At 39.6% G+C, this 16,518-nt stretch overlaps 1 protein-coding gene across 6 annotated transcripts in view; it reads right to left on the bottom strand.

The window, feature by feature from the left end:
• The window catches only part of LOC133610462 (protocadherin-15-like), a 345,402-nt gene that overhangs the window by 205,297 nt on the left and 123,587 nt on the right, over positions 1-16,518 (bottom strand). For all 6 annotated transcript variants that reach the window (XR_009815878.1, XR_009815880.1, XR_009815879.1 and 3 more), the window contains 2 exons: positions 10,235-10,347; positions 5,605-5,811 (listed from right to left, as the gene is read on the bottom strand). Coding sequence is in view for 3 of the 6 variants with exons in the window: in XM_061966744.2 (XP_061822728.1) it covers positions 5,605-5,811; positions 10,235-10,347 (320 nt within the window). In the remaining 3 variants the exon portion in view is untranslated. The remainder of the gene's footprint in view (positions 1-5,604; positions 5,812-10,234; positions 10,348-16,518) is intronic.

The following is a 16,518-nucleotide window of genomic DNA, read 5'->3' as shown; positions in this document are numbered from 1 at the left end:
TTACGTTAACATACCAGGCACGTTCTCAGTTGGTTATTTATGCCTCATATAACGTACACTTATTCAACCTGTTGTTCACTATTCTTTATTTATTTTAAATTGCCTTTCAAATGTCTATTCTTGGTGTTGGGTTTTATCAAATAAATTTCCCCAAAAAATGCGACTTATACTCCAGTGCGACTTATACAGGTAAAAGCCAGTAAATTAGAATATTTTGAAAAACTTGATTTATTTCAGTAATTGCATTCAAAAGGTGTAACTTGTACATTATATTTATTCATTGCACACAGACTGATGCATTCAAATGTTTATTTCATTTAATTTTGATGATTTGAAGTGGCAACAAATGAAAATCCAAAATTCCGTGTGTCACAAAATTAGAATATTACTTAAGGCTAATACAAAAAAGGGATTTTTAGAAATGTTGGCCAACTGAAAAATATGAAAATGAAAAATATGAGCATGTACAATACTCAATACGTGGTTGGAGCTCCTTTTGCCTCAATTACTGCGTTAATGCGGCGTGGCATGGAGTCGATGAGTTTCTGGCACTGCTCAGGTGTTATGAGAGCCCAGGTTGCTCTGATAGTGGCCTTCAACTCTTCTGCGTTTTTGGGTCTGGCATTCTGCATCTTCCTTTTCACAATACCCCACAGATTTTCTATGGGGCTAAGGTCAGGGGAGTTGGCGGGCCAATTTAGAACAGAAATACCATGGTCCGTAAACCAGGCACGGGTAGATTTTGCGCTGTGTGCAGGCGCCAAGTCCTGTTGGAACTTGAAATCTCCATCTCCATAGAGCAGGTCAGCAGCAGGAAGCATGAAGTGCTCTAAAACTTGCTGGTAGACGGCTGCGTTGACCCTGGATCTCAGGAAACAGAGTGGACCGACACCAGCAGATGACATGGCACCCCAAACCATCACTGATGGTGGAAACTTTACACTAGACTTCAGGCAACGTGGATCCTGTGCCTCTCCTGTCTTCCTCCAGACTCTGGGACCTCGATTTCCAAAGGAAATGCAAAATTTGCATGGTTGGGTGATGGTTTGGGGTGCCATGTCATCTGCTGGTGTCGGTCCACTCTGTTTCCTGAGATCCAGGGTCAACGCAGCCGTCTACCAGCAAGTTTTAGAGCACTTCATGCTTCCTGCTGCTGACCTGCTCTATGGAGATAGAGATTTCAAGTTCCAACAGGACTTGGCGCCTGCACACAGCGCAAAATCTACCCGTGCCTGGTTTACGGACCATGGTATTTCTGTTCTAAATTGGCCCGCCAACTCCCCTGACCTTAGCCCAATAGAAAATCTGTGGGGTATTGTGAAAAGGAAGATGCAGAATGCCAGACCCAAAAACGCAGAAGAGTTGAAGGCCACTATCAGAGCAACCTGGGCTCTCATAACACCTGAGCAGTGCCAGAAACTCATCGACTCCATGCCACGCCGCATTAACGCAGTAATTGAGGCAAAAGGAGCTCCAACCATGTATTGAGTATTGTACATGCTCATATTTTTCATTTTCATACTTTTCAGTTGGCCAACATTTCTAAAAATCCCTTTTTTGTATTAGCCTTAAGTAATATTCTAATTTTGTGACACACGGAATTTTGGATTTTCATTTGTTGCCACTTCAAATCATCAAAATTAAATGAAATAAACATTTGAATGCATCAGTCTGTGTGCAATGAATAAATATAATGTACAAGTTACACCTTTTGAATGCAATTACTGAAATAAATCAAGTTTTTCAAAATATTCTAATTTACTGGCTTTTACCTGTATATGTTTTTCTCCTTCTTTATTATGCATTTTCGGCCGGTGCGATTTATACTCCGGAGCGACTTATAGTCCGAAAAATACGGTAATTAACTGACCGATAGAAAAATCCCAGCAAATACAAAACCTCCTGGTGGAGGTAATTAATCAAAGGATGAATGAAAATGGCATGACGTGTTTGTTTTGTTTATCTATTGCTTCCAAACTCTTTGCATCGCAGTGAAACCTCTCGTCATGTATTCTCTTTGTCTCTGTCTCTGTCTCTGTCATACACACAGAGAGAAGTTGAGCCTGGTAATGTAAACGGAAGGTCAAAAATAGTAAAAATAATCCGGATCACTGCAAAAATATAATCATTTGTTTTTTATTCTATCAACGTCGCAGAGTGAAATAAATTAAAATCGATATAATCTGTGCTTAATCTCTCAAAACAGGAGAATTTTAACATGTAACATGCCTTCATAAAATAATCACTTTTACAGAAATATTGGTATTAAAAACAATAGACTGCACTACCAACTTCAGTAGTTTAAGGACGTAATGTGCTAATAATGTACAGCATTTAGCTGGGGGAGCTGCTGCAGTGAAGTTGGAGTCACCATAGTTGTTGGATTGTTGCCTCTGCAGTTCACCCTCACTCTAAACGCTGGTCATTTATACTGCGATATGTCCTTTGAGCTGCTTCTCCATATTTCCAGGGATAAACGTCCGTCCTTTAGATATTATTCAACGTTCTTGGCTGGCACAACAGCTGGCTCCTGCTTCAGCATGGGGCAAAGAAGACTAGCAGTGCTACACTCCCATTGACTTGCCAAGTCAGTGACACGGCGGGTCATGTTTGAATGATTTATTTCCTTAATTGAATGACCATCGTTCGCTTCTTCTCAGCACTGTCCTTTGCAATCACGTTCTACTTTTTGATGGTTGGAAAACAAAGTTATGTCTTATATCTGCGGCTGTAAGCCATTGCACGCGAATAAGGCCGGATATTTCAGGGCGGAAGTTGCAACCAGCAACTAGCGGTAGGGAGGCTCGTAACTCAAGCATAAAGAAAACAGGGGACATCGAATCTCAAAATACTCGCAAGTTGAGCTATCACTGTACTTTAGAACAGTCAGTGTACAGCTTGTGGAGCAATAAACAGTCAAGGTCAAAAGTGTACATAAGCTTATAAAGAACATAATGTCATGGCTGTCTTGAGTTTCCAATCATTTCTACAACTCTTATTTTTTTTGCGATAGAGTGATTGAAGCACATAATTGTTGGTCACAAAAAAAATCATGAAGTTTGGTTCTTTTATGAATTTATTATGGGTCTACTGAAAATGTGACCTAATCTGCTGGGTCAAAAGTATACAAACAGCAATGTTAATATTTGCTTACATGTCCCATGGCAAGTTTCACTGCAATAAGGCGCTTTTGATAGCCATCCACAAGCTTCTGGTTGAATTTTTGACCACTCCTCTTGACAAAATTGGTGCAGTTCAGTTAAATTTGTTGGTTTTCTGACATGGACTTGTTTTTTCAGCATTGTCCACACATTTAAGTCAGGATTTTGGGAAGGCCATTGTAGAACCTTAATTCTAGCCTGATTTAGCCATTAATTTACCACTTTTAACGTGTGTTTGGGGTCATTGTCCTGTTGGAACACCCAACTGCACCCAAGACCCAACCTCGGGGCTAATAATTTTAGGTTGTCCTGAAGAATTTGGAAGTAATCCTCCTTTTTCATTGTCCCATTTACTCTCTGTAAAGCACCAGTTCCATTGGCAGCAAAACAGGCCCAGAGCATAATACTACCACCACCATGCTTGACGGTGTCAGGACGTGGACTATGGAGTGGTTGTTTTCCCGAGATGCAAGTGAACTTGGACCGGACATGGCGTGAAGGTAATGACATCTTTTATTTTTACACTAACAAAAAGAACCAAAGGCGCGCACAAGGCGGAAGTACAAAAACTTGGCTAATGAAACAAAACTTGCACAAAGGCAGAAACTATGAACAATGAAACAAAAACAGTAACTGTGGCATTAATAAACAAAACTTAATTGCGATGACGTAAACAGGGCAGCATGGACTATGAAACGAGCAGCGTGAACTAAGCATGAAACCGTAAACATGGCATGAAGAAGAGTGATGTCGCTAGAAAGACAGCCTGGCAACTGGAAGCTTAAATAATAGTGACAGCAGGTGCGTGACTCAAAATGTGAAAACGTGAGACAGGTGCGTGACATGAGGACGTGAACCAGGTGAAACTAATGGTTGCTATGGTGACAAAGCAAGGGAGTGAAAACAGTAACTAAAAAATGTCCAAAAACCAAGCAAAACATAACTAAACAAAACATGATCAACAGACATGACAGACGCTAGGCATGGTGTTCCTGGGACTAAAGGCCTCACCTTTTCTCCTCCAAACTTATTGCTAGGTATTGTAGCCAAACAGCTACATTTTTGTTTCATCTGACATCATATGGACAAAGATAAGACCTTCTGGAGGAAAGTTCTGTGGTATTGTATTAAATATTAACATTGCTGTATGTATACTTTTGACCCAGCAGATTTGGTCACATTTTCAGTAGAGCCATAATAAATTCATAAAAGAACCAAATTCATGAAAGTTTTTTTGTGACCAACAAGTATGTGCTCCAATCACTCTACCACAAAAAATAAGAGTTGTAGAAATTATTGGAAACTCTAGACAGCCAAGACATTATGTTCTTCACAAGTGTATGTAAACCTTTGACCACAACTGTCGGTCTAGCATGACCGATAAGTTACACAGCACAGAACCATTATTTCTAAACACGAAAATTGGTGGCGATGACGTCATGGCTGGATCAGTGCTGCTACCAGCACTGGGAGAGCTATGGTTAATTGAAGGAAACAATTTTAATTTCAAGCTCAGCACTGACTTCTCTAAAGTATAACCAAGTTTAATTTCAGCAGCAATGTTTCTTCAGAAGATATAATTTCCTTGTTGTGAACAACAAAGCATCCATGATCCTTGTGGCTCTCACTACTTGAAACATTCATAACCTCCCTACTGATGAGTTCTAGATCAGTGGTTCTTAACCTTGTTGGAGGTACCGAACCCCACCAGTTTCATATGTGCATTCACCGAACCCTTCTCTAGTGAAAAATAAAATGTTTTTTTCTTAATTTAATCTTAATTTATAAATAATAATCATGAAATTATGTTATTATATTAAAGAAATACTAATAAAGATATATTTTACAAACAGAAAGTTACAGGAATGTACACATGATCCCATGTTTACATCTCATTGTGCAACATGTGAATGTTTTAGTGGGAACTAAATGCGTTATCTGAAAGGGGTACAAATTATTTCCAAAGCAGGACCCCCACCCAGACATAAAATACTAAGACACAGCTCATGAAAAACAATATTTTTTGTTATTGTCATTGTAAGTTGGCCAAAACACTTATATTAGAAAATAATCTCATGGAAATGACTGCTGTCATTTGATTATAATAATAAAACATTTAACTTGTTATTTAGTCAGGTTTGGGACAGGTGTGCTGCAGGTGTGGCCACAGTGCATGTGCACGTCTGACGTCGCTCACATGTGCGTCACTGAATGCTCCACTGAATGCTCAAGGAGTTTTTACGTTTGGTCACGCATAATGAAAACTAGAGGGAACATTGTTTGGGGGTATCCATAATACCTCGATAGGGAGAAGTTTTTATTTACACGATTAGCCGGGTGTGCTCCGCTGAACCCCTGAGGCCGACTCACCGAACCCCTAGGGTTCGATCGAACCGAGGTTAAGAACCACTGTTCTAGACCATTAACTGTTACTTAAACTCACTTCCTCCACGTCGTTATCCAGGGCAACAATGGCCAAAGGTTCCGACAGGCTGGTGTTGCTCGCTATTGTGGTTCCCACTGGCGAGCCCTCCAAAACAAAGCCGTGATAGTGGCTCTCCAGGAAGTACGGCGCCTGGTTGTTCTCGTCCAACACATCAATTTGGAGGCTGGCGAAAGCCGGCAGCGGGTGTCCATTGTCCTGCTCAGCCTGCACACAAAAATGACTTATTATCATCCCTCCGGGTACTCCGGCTTCCTCCCACCTCCAAACACATGCACTTGGGGATAGGTTGATTGGCAACGCTAAATTGGCCCTAGTGTGTGAGTGCGAGTGTGAATGTTGTCTGTCTATTTGTGTTGGCCCTGCGATGAGGTGGCGACTTGTCCAGGGTGTAACCTGCCTTCCGCCTGGGTGCAGCTGGGATTGGCTCCAGCACCCCCCGGGACGGACAAGCGGTAGAAAATGCTTTGTTCCTGCACATGTTCTTTCATCCTTATTCCAGCCATACATCCTGCTGTGTGACCGCTAACACATGAAATAAAGAACGGCAGTCTGGCAGCATACGTTAGTTAGCAATTGGAGACAACATGCATAATTAACATCTCATAGCCATCTTTGAGTACATCGTGCATGGTAATCGGACTCAAAAGTAGCACCACAAAACATCTATAATGTCGGTTATAGCAACATATATTATACATGACGAAAATGCATATTTATAACATCTGCATTAGGAGGATATCAGCTACTTAGAGAAGATTTATTCAGTTACTGTAGTATGATGCCGTGCCAGTTGATTATTTTTAGGCTGTCTTCTCTTTCCAGCAGTCTGTTACTACAGTGACAGTTATGCAATTGTACCTACAACAAAGATACACCTAAATCAGGGGTGTCACATATTTTGTGGGCCTCTACCTAAAGGGGAGCTGCACTTTTTGGGGGGGTATTTTTGCCCATTATTCACAATCTCTGTGTAAGAAAAGAACACATTTTTCTTTTTTTATGCATTCTAACTCGTAAATTAAGTATGAGGTGGCTAACAATGCAGCTAATGGGAGTACATAATTACCCCCATAAATCCTTCTAAAAAAAACCCTCCAAAAAACTGCCAACAATACTCTATTTACATCTTGTAACCTGCATATCTCATGGCCCAAATAGTTCACAGTAGCACTATACATAATCACAATACCAGGGCGTCCAGTGAGGGGCATTTTGTACTCCCTCGTCCCAGGAAGGATGCTTTGCGGAAATCTTTTATTTATAGATCTTTATCGCTCTGGAATAAACTGCCTCGAATTCTCATCAGCATTGAAAGTAAACAGGCTTTTAAAAAGAGAGTAATATTTTATCTGAGTCTTTAAATTAGTTTGCTCGTTGATGAATTGTTTGGTTTTATATTGATATATTTATATGGTAATTATTATTCTGTGACTGTAAATTGTTTGTTTTCTTATTGATGCTTTTATTTTTTATTTTTTTCTGTATTGTGTAGTTATAATTATATGCTTTTATTTGTAATTTTATTGAATTGTGGACCCCAGGAAGACTAGTGGGTTGTTGAGGCAACCCGCTAATGGGGATCCTTAATAAAAATCAAATCAAATCAAAACATTAACCAAGTATTAGCAATATTGTTATTATAATCACTAACGCAGACAAACAGTTTTTTAGCAGCGTGATAACAGAGAGCTAACTTGCTTATGCTGCTATATTGACATATTGAGCCGGTCAGCTGCTGCGTCGCCTCTTAGCTGGTGAAAAGTATTTCTAGATTATACATCGCGCCTCTTACCTGGATAGTAGAAGGATGTGGCCACAAACCGAGAAGGTGGTCAACTTTGCCATTTAATTTATACCAGGAAATGGCGAAAAAGACACGAAAAGACGCTCGATTGCGGCACTTTTTTTTTTTTAACCCTTCTTGAGGATTGAGATGAATTCTTCATCTAAATGGGATGATATGAACATCCCATCAGTCGTCAATCTAGTGAGAGCAGACTTGATACAGTAAGTGTTTATTTTGTAACGTTTGTAATTTGTATAACTTCTTCAGAACTAAGCAATACCGCTGCATGGTGCTTAGTGTTTGTTGTTAAAAGGAAAAGTGAACGTTGTGATGCGTCTGTGAAATTAATAGCCTGCCGTGTGCTTAGGATAAGCAAAATAAGTAAATATTACATGTTACTATGAATGTGCCCGTTACTTCATTACATACTGTATATACTTACAGTGTGTATATAAAACCTTCATGGAGGCTTTTGGATGTTTTAGAGGGCTTTATAGGTGGAGAAGAGCGAATGTTGTCTGTCTATCTGTGTTGGCCCTGTGATGGGGTGGCGACTTGTCCAGGGTGTACCCCGCCTTCCGCCCGAAAGCAGCTGAGATAGGCTCCAGTGCCCCCCGCGACCCCGAAAGGGATGTGAAGGATAAACAAAATAAATAAAAAAGTGCAGTTCCCCTTTAACTGCAAAGTTTAGTGTAATTGCGGCCCACGCACCTTGGGCGGCTAGTAGTTAAATACTTTATGGCAATCTTGAATCCCACAGGAAAGAACACTAACTACTGCAGACAATATTTACAGCGCAACAAACACTCACTGGACAACACAAAGAGCAACTTCCTGTAAGCAAGCAAAGTGTCTCCTGGTAAACTTAACAGTGTTAAAATATACAATTTTTAGAATCAATTTTACAGGCCTTAAGGCCTGCCATAGCCCAGGTTCTCTATAGCTGCTGGTAGAAGCAACAGGTTTAAAGGGCAATTTGAAAGAGTAGCTTTGGGACAAACTAGAATTGTTATCAAGTTTTATGATGTGAGTACTACATACATAAAGTTGTGTATCAATATCTTGTTCAATACTTCATACATACTGTAGATGTATGCTTTTCTGGTGCAATTTCCTATGTGTAAACACATCTGTTAATGCTAACTGTCAACTGCAATAATATCCACACTTTAACTAACTTGGGTTAGTTAAAGTGGGTCCCCAAACTACGACCCGCCAGCGTGAACAATCCGACCTGCGGAACGTCTCACGGATAGTAATTGTGGTCAATAAATTTGAATCTTTGAAGATGTACAAATGTTTGAAGAAGTAGTTCAGCACGGTTAGTCACTGACCATGCACCATGCTCAAAATCAATATATGGGTAGCATTCAGACAGCCTTTCCCATCCATGGTCTGATTAACCAAAAACAAAAGAGAAAGGTAATATATGAGGTACAAAAAAAAAACTTGCCAACTGGATTATTTGTTTATTATAAAAAATATCTACGCACCACACGCAATTTTAAAATTAGACCCATTCCAAATCCATTATAAGGCATGATGGGTAATATGCAAAAGCTCTCCACACTTTGACATGTTTGACACATTTTAGCTGCCCAATATTTTGGATGACAAAACTTTAGGTCATTAGGGACATAAACAAGGTAGGGGTGGTTCACATACTCTTAATATTTAATGTTTTATTGTTTATACTTCATATGTTCAGGTACACACCTCAGAGTAATATATTTTGGTACTTGATGCATGTAACAGTTAGCATTAGTTCAGTGTAATTGCGGCCGACGCACCTAGGGCGGGTAGTAGTTAAATACTTTATGGCAATCTTTAGTCCCCACTGGAAAGAACACTAACTACTGCAGACAAAATTCACAGCGCAACAAACACTCACTGGACAACACAAAGAGCAACTTCCTGTAAGCAAGCAAAGTGTCTCCTGGGAAACTTAAGTGTTAAAATATACAATTTTTACCAAAAAATGTTGTACATAAAACACACACACACAAAAAACTAGCATGCTAATGTTAGCATGCTAGCTTTTTTTTTGCTAATGTTAGCATGCTAGCTTTTTTTTTTTTTTTTTTTAGCTAATTTAACAGGTTTACACCTCAGTTACATATATTTTGGTATTTACAAATGCTACCTGTAAGCATGTTATTGTTAGCGTAGTACTGTTAGCATGCTAGTTGTTTGTTAGCACATTTGGCTAGCGTGCTAACTCAGTTTGGCTTTAGCTTTTCAGCCTTCACACAAAATTTCTGCCGAAATTGCATTTCCCCCCAAAAATGGATTAACTCGCTGGAATATAAATATAATATAACATACATCCATAAACGTGGATGCATATGCAAAAGTGCAATATATTTATCTGTACAGTAATCTATTTATTTATATCTGCACCTTATTGCTCTTTTATTCTGCAATACCATGAGCTAATACAACGAAATTTCGTTCTTATCTGTACTGTAAAGTTCAAATTTGAATGACAATAAAAAGGAAGTCTAAGTCTAATTTCTATATATTGTACTGGTTTTAAAAGTGAAAACTACCAAAATGGCCCCCGCATCCTTTGATTTGTCAGTGGAACAACTTTGTGCACCCCCGCTTTAAAATGTTGCCACTGTTTAACAATGAGTTAGAGACAGCTACAATGTATCCCACTGGTCATCTGGTGGATACAAAAAAAAAACATGAATGAAGTTGCTCTATCTCGTGGGGGGACTTTAACAAATAGTCTTGAAGATGTCAGTGCAACATTTGGACTGCTGAGTGGAGGTGCGGGGCTTTTTCATTTGAAGCATGTAGGGCAGAAAATGGAGTTAAACCTCCACAGTGTCTGACCTTCACAACCAGATCGAATTTTCGGTACAGTTCCCTGTCGATGGGCTTCAGCAGCAGGAGCTCGGCCGTGCTTCTGTTCAAGCTGAAATATTCCACGTAGGACTCTGGTTTGCCTGCAAGCATATGGAAAAAAAAAGACATGTATACAAAGGAGGAATTGGGAAAAAAAGGGTAATTGGTTCAAAATCAATAAACGGTGGGTGTCCAGCAGAGAGAGAAAAAGGGACAGACAGCGAGAGGGAAGGAGAAGCTTTCTGCAGCTCTCCACAGGTGGGGATGCACACACTCAAGACGTATGCGGTACTTTGGAATGCTGCATTGCTCTGCAGGGAAATCAAGAGCTGGCAGCCGTGGCGGTGATGGCGAGAGAAGCACACGTTCCTCAAGTGAGCATTCCTATTTGCTGCTTTGTGGCATCTTTACCGCTTGTATTTATCTGACTGGCTCTAAATGAGGGACGATGCACTCTTAGGCTCCCCGTTCCGTGCTCTGGTGCTGACCCAAAATCTTTTAAAAAACATACTGTGGTGCGGTTCGCTTAATGCAAACACTGGTATTTTTGTCGTGGGACAAAAAGACGGTGCAGTAAAGAACACATGTATAAAGTGAAGACTAGATTGGACAGATTTCATGACATATTGCGTAATGCAGTCTGCTGGTGTGACAGGGTTCTAGTCCCCATTAGGCAGAGTTATGTTGGAGTGCTCAGGTGGTATTGATTGTGCAAAGACCACAGTGCAACAACAGTAAAACAGCAGTGCAAAAACATCAAAAATGGATAAAAAACGAAATGGGAAAAAACACAATATCAAAAGCAGATTTACAACAGACAATAAAAGCAGTCAGCAACTGAGTTCTATTTATACTAGCTGGTCCATCAAGGTCCAGTAAACACCGAAACAACAATCGACAATCCAAAAAGTGTCAGTGTGTGTTTTGGTCATTGATATTTTTGTTTCATGAAAGGGAATAGAAAAACAAACAAAAAATTGTTCAATTGAATTTCATTTTGAAACCCAAAAAATATTGAAAATCAAAGTGTTTGTTTTTCATGTTGAACAGTATTAGCTAGACATAAAACATATTAATAAATGATTTTAATTTTGTATTTCACATAACAAAAATGAAAATCACCAGTCAGCAGAAATGGAAAAAAAACTGACCAAAACCAGGTTTTTTTTAGATTCCGACACTGGAACCAGAAGTTATTTAAAGACGAGAGTGGCTTTTAGGGAAAACAATGTGGTGTTGTATCAAAAAGAGAACACTTTGTTTTTTAATTGTATTTTTTGTGTTTTAAATCAAAATTTGAATAGGAAAATTCAATGACTAAACCATACACTGATTAAAAAGCCACAGCTACTTTACCTACTTTGTAACCTGTGGAGAATGACCTAAAAGCCTGAAACGTCTCTCCTTTTAAAACCCAAGCCCCTGCCTCCATGAACATAAACACTCCTAATTTATCTAAAAACATGTATTTTCAATATAAACAGGCATATTCCCCTGATGTTATCACACATTTAAGGTATGTAAATAAACATTTACATACCCTAATTGTTTCCAAACAGACCGGCAGTAAAAGGGGTGCTCAAACAAAACACAGGACATCAGCATGGACCCACTAGCTGCGGAAGTTATGTCTCCAACTAGCTAAACAGACTCAAAAAGTCCTCGGTGGCGTTTTGATGAATTTACGAAACTGAAACAATACAACAATAATGCTATTTTAAGTTAATAATATAACACAAACACTGTTGGCATATTTGTTTATGCTAACGATGTTAGCTTGATTACATTACGAAAGCACGTACAAATATGCAGAAAAACACTCCTACAGACATCACACATGGAACGGTTCATTAAGTAAACAATGCTTTAGTTAAATTGCGAGGAGGTGGCGACTTGTCCAGGGTGTACCCCGCCTTTCGCCAGATTGTAGCTGAGATAGGCTCCAGCACCCCCCGCGACCCCGAAAGGGATAAGCGGTAGGAAATGGATGGATGGAAATTGGAAAACTTACAAACGTTGCTTGGAGTGATGAATGAAAAATCCTTTTTCCGGCACAAAACTGGAAGTACACTGTCAACCCGCAGAGCCTGCAGTGAGCTAACTTGTCCAAAAGATGGGCCATAGCACAAAAAATATCTTTGTAGTGTCTCTGTTGGCATAATATGACCACTATTTGTTGAATACAAAACATTATGGCTGATAGTGAAGAAAAATCCATAAATTAGCCACACCGTTTTACAAGCCGCAGGATACAAAGCATTGGAAAAAAGTAGCGGCTACAGGAACACTGATGTACACGACAGAGCTGACAGGAGGAAAGATGGTGAAGTTCCTCACAAAGATAGAAAGAAAATTGGAGGAGACCAGGAAATTGAACAAAGCACTTGGCTTACCGTGAATACGGTGGGAAATTAGGAAATAACGTTATGCGTTTAATGCCTAAAAACTTGGCAAGAAACCAAACAAAAACAATTTAAGCGTTTTAAAAGCTGTTATGTTCATACATGTAAACATCTGCATTTAAAAATATGAGAAATGTCCCGGGAAAATGGGTAAAAATGAGGGGTTTTCATGTTCATCAAAAATGGCCATTTAATTAATAAAGCTGGAATCATAACAGTGTCACTAACCAGTGTGCCATTCACTTTGACATGAGACTAGTTGTTGGTATGATAGAAAATATATGATTTAAGGTTTCCTAGTGACAAAAAACAGTTATGTTATATTGCGTAAATGAAAATAAAAACCCAATTTTGGACTGTTTCAAGGCGCTTATAGTTAAGGCATTTTTCAAGCTGGCTAACGTCATTCCTCCTTCGATCTTAATGAAAAGCTGCCCGCCGTTATATAGCTATTAGGGTTGTACTGTATACCACTATTAGTATGGTACCACAATACTAATGAATCATATTCAGTACTATACCACCAGTAAAGAGTACCGGTCCCCCACCCGTCGTGTCATGCAGAATTGATTGATTGATTGAAACTTTTATTAGTAGATTGCACAGTACAGTACATATTCCGTCCAATTGACCACTAAATGGTAACACCCGAATACGTTTTTCAACTTGTTTAAGTCGGGGTCTACGTTAATTAATTCATGGTAAAAGAGGTGCTTTAAGACATGGTTAGCTGGCTAGCGGCTAATGTCTGTCCACAGTCAGCAGTGTTGTAACTACTTCAATATCACTAATCAATGTCTCTATGGAGACAAATCAAGTACTATTATTTCAAATATCAGCCCTGAAGGCCGCGTGACAGCTATACATGCTTCACTTCACACCGCAGCACATGGAAGTCATGATAAAAGATGAGTTGAAACTTGTCTATAGGTGACAATGTCAAAACAGGATTTCAATATGTCCAATCATCATCCATTTATGCTACCACCTTGACTTTGAAACTTTGAACACATTGATCACAGGTGAATGAAGAGCATACTTAATCAACAGCCAAACATGTCACACTAAGGGTAGCCGTATGAACAATGCCAACACTGTCATAAACATGTGCCATAGAGTGAAACCACACTAAACAACAATGACAAACACATTTTGGGAGAATATTTGCACCGCAACACAACATAAACACTACAGAACAAATTCCCAGAATTCCCTGCAGCACCAACTCTTCCGGGGCGCTACAATATAAACAAACGACATTGGTGGATCTACATCTACTGGAGCGTATCTAGTCGATACTATTATGATTACATCGATATTTCTTCTTAAATTTTTTTGAAATTTATATTATGTTTATATACTCAGGAAATATGTCCCTGGACCAGGGGTCAGCAACCTTTACCAGTCAAAGAGCCATTTTGACCAGTTTCACAAATTAAAGAAAACAATGGGAGCCACAAAAATCTTTTGACATTTAAAATGTAATAACGCTGCATACAAAGTTGTTTTTTTTGCTTTGTGCTATGTATTAACCAAGGGTCTCAGACAAGCAGCCCGCACCTTAATATGAAAATTGAATGTTAGTGCGGCCCGCGAGTTTTATATGAATGGCGCTTGGCAGCGTCGTAGATGTTAAACCTCCTGAATTCTCCGGCAGTCTACTAATTTCAAGGCAACTATTCTCTCGAACGTGCCGTGATGGTACAGCATTTAGCGCCCACCACGACCAGCGTGCCAGCCCGGCCACACGTTGTATTGGCTTCTGCTTGCTCACGTAAGTGACAGCAAGGCATACTTAGTCAATAACCATACAGGTTACACTGACGGTGGCGGTATAAAAAACTTTAACACTCTTACTAATAATGCGCCACACTGTGAACCCACACCAAACAAGAATGACAAACACATTTCGGGAGAACATCTGCACCGTAACACAACATAAACACAACAGAACAAATACCCAGAATCCTATGCAGCCCTAACTCTACTGGGCTACATTATACACTCCCGCTACCAAACCCCGCCCACCTCAACCGACGCACGGGGGGGGCGGGGGGTTGATGTGTGAGGGAGCAGGGTTGGGGTGGGGGCGGGGTTTGGTGGTAGCAGGGGTGTATAATGTAGCCCGGAAGAGTCAAGGCTGCATGGGATTCTGGGTATTTGTTCTGTTGTGTTTATGTTGTGTTAAGGTGCAGATGTTCTCTCGAAATGTGTTTGTCATTCTTGTTTGGTTTTGGTTCAAAGTGTGGCGCATTATTAGTAAGAGTGTTAAAGTTGCTTTATATGACCACCGTCAGTGTAACCTGTGTGGCTGTTGACCAAGTATGCCTTGCTGTCACATACGTGTGCAAGCAGAAGATGCATACAACAAGAGGCTGGGCTGGCACGCTGTTAAAACAAATTATAAAGGGTGTTAAATGCTGTACCATCATGGCACGCCCTTATTACTATTGTACGGGTGAAAATCTGAGAATATTAAACCCGGTAGTTTTCTGCGAGAGGCACTGAAATCCGGAAGTCTCCCGGGAAAATCGGGGGGGTCGGCAAGTATGCAGCTGAGCCGCATCAGAGTGATCAAAGATACGCATGCGGCTCCGGAGCTGCGGGTTGCCGACCCCTGCCCTGGACACATGAGGACTTTGAATATGACCAAAGTATGATCCTGTAACTACTTGGTATCGGATTGATACTCAAATTTGTGGTATCATCCAAAACTAATGTAAAGTATCTAACAACAGAAAAATAAGTGATTATTACATTTTAACAGAAGTGTAGATAGAACATGTTAAAACAGAAAATAAGCAGATATTAACAGTAAATGAACAAGTAGATTAAGAATTCATTTTCTACCCATCCATCCATCCATCCATTTTCTACCGCTTGTCCCTTTTGGGGTACACTTGTCCTTAATAATTTTGACAAAATAATAAAATGATAAATGACACAACATGTTACGGCATACTTCCGCAGCTAAATTAGGAGCCTTCACAAGCGGTAGAACATGGATGGATGGATGTTTGTTTACTTCCTATTAAAAAACAAGTTGTCTTGTATGTTCACTGTTTTATTTAAGGACAAACTTGCAATAAGAAACATATGTTTAATGTACCGTAAGATTTTTTGTTCAAATAAAGCCAATAATGCCATTTTTTGTGGTCCCCTTTATTTAGAAAAGTACCGAAAAGTACCAAAATATTTTGGTACCGGTACCAAAATATTGGTATTGGGACAACACTAATAGGCAAAGATAAGTCTTTGTCAGGATATTTTCACAAAATTAAGATTTTTGGCAGAAATATCTCCCTGTCTTCTTCATGTGCATCTATCTCTCTCGCATTGTTTTTTTGAATGACTCATGTAACTCTGAGGCTTCTGTCACGAGTGCTTGTAGCCCCGAGTGATGTCGAGTGATGCTTGAGTAAAACGAACACAATCGCTATAGTAGCGTCGATACTGGTGAGGATTTTTTTTTTCATGGAGAACAAAACCCGGAGAAGAAAATGGACAAAAGAACAGGATTTCACTGCAAAAACGGGACGTTTGACATGTATGAATGAGATAAATTTGTAATAATGAACATCATAGTGAATTTATGCACTGTGTTCTGTTTAAATGTTACTTAAAAATGACTTGGAAATGATTTGAAGCTGTTTAAGCAGATTATATTTCAGCTCAGGTCATTGTATTGCTCTAATACAATTGTATGCATCCTGTGAGTTTGATGTCAGATGCTGCCAGTGTGAACGCCTTTTACATTTCAGCAATCACTTTCACAAAGGTTGCAGAGAGTAAACCTGGATACACTTTACAGTAGTCAGTGTACAGCTTGTATAGCGACATAGATCTAAGTTTAAAATGAAAATGAGTGTC

The sequence above is a fragment of the Nerophis lumbriciformis genome, linkage group LG11 (assembly GCF_033978685.3).
Source record: "Nerophis lumbriciformis linkage group LG11, RoL_Nlum_v2.1, whole genome shotgun sequence".
NCBI lineage: Eukaryota > Metazoa > Chordata > Actinopteri > Syngnathiformes > Syngnathidae > Nerophis > Nerophis lumbriciformis.
Note: the sequence above shows the minus strand (reverse complement) of the source record. Positions and strands in the feature narration are given on the sequence as shown.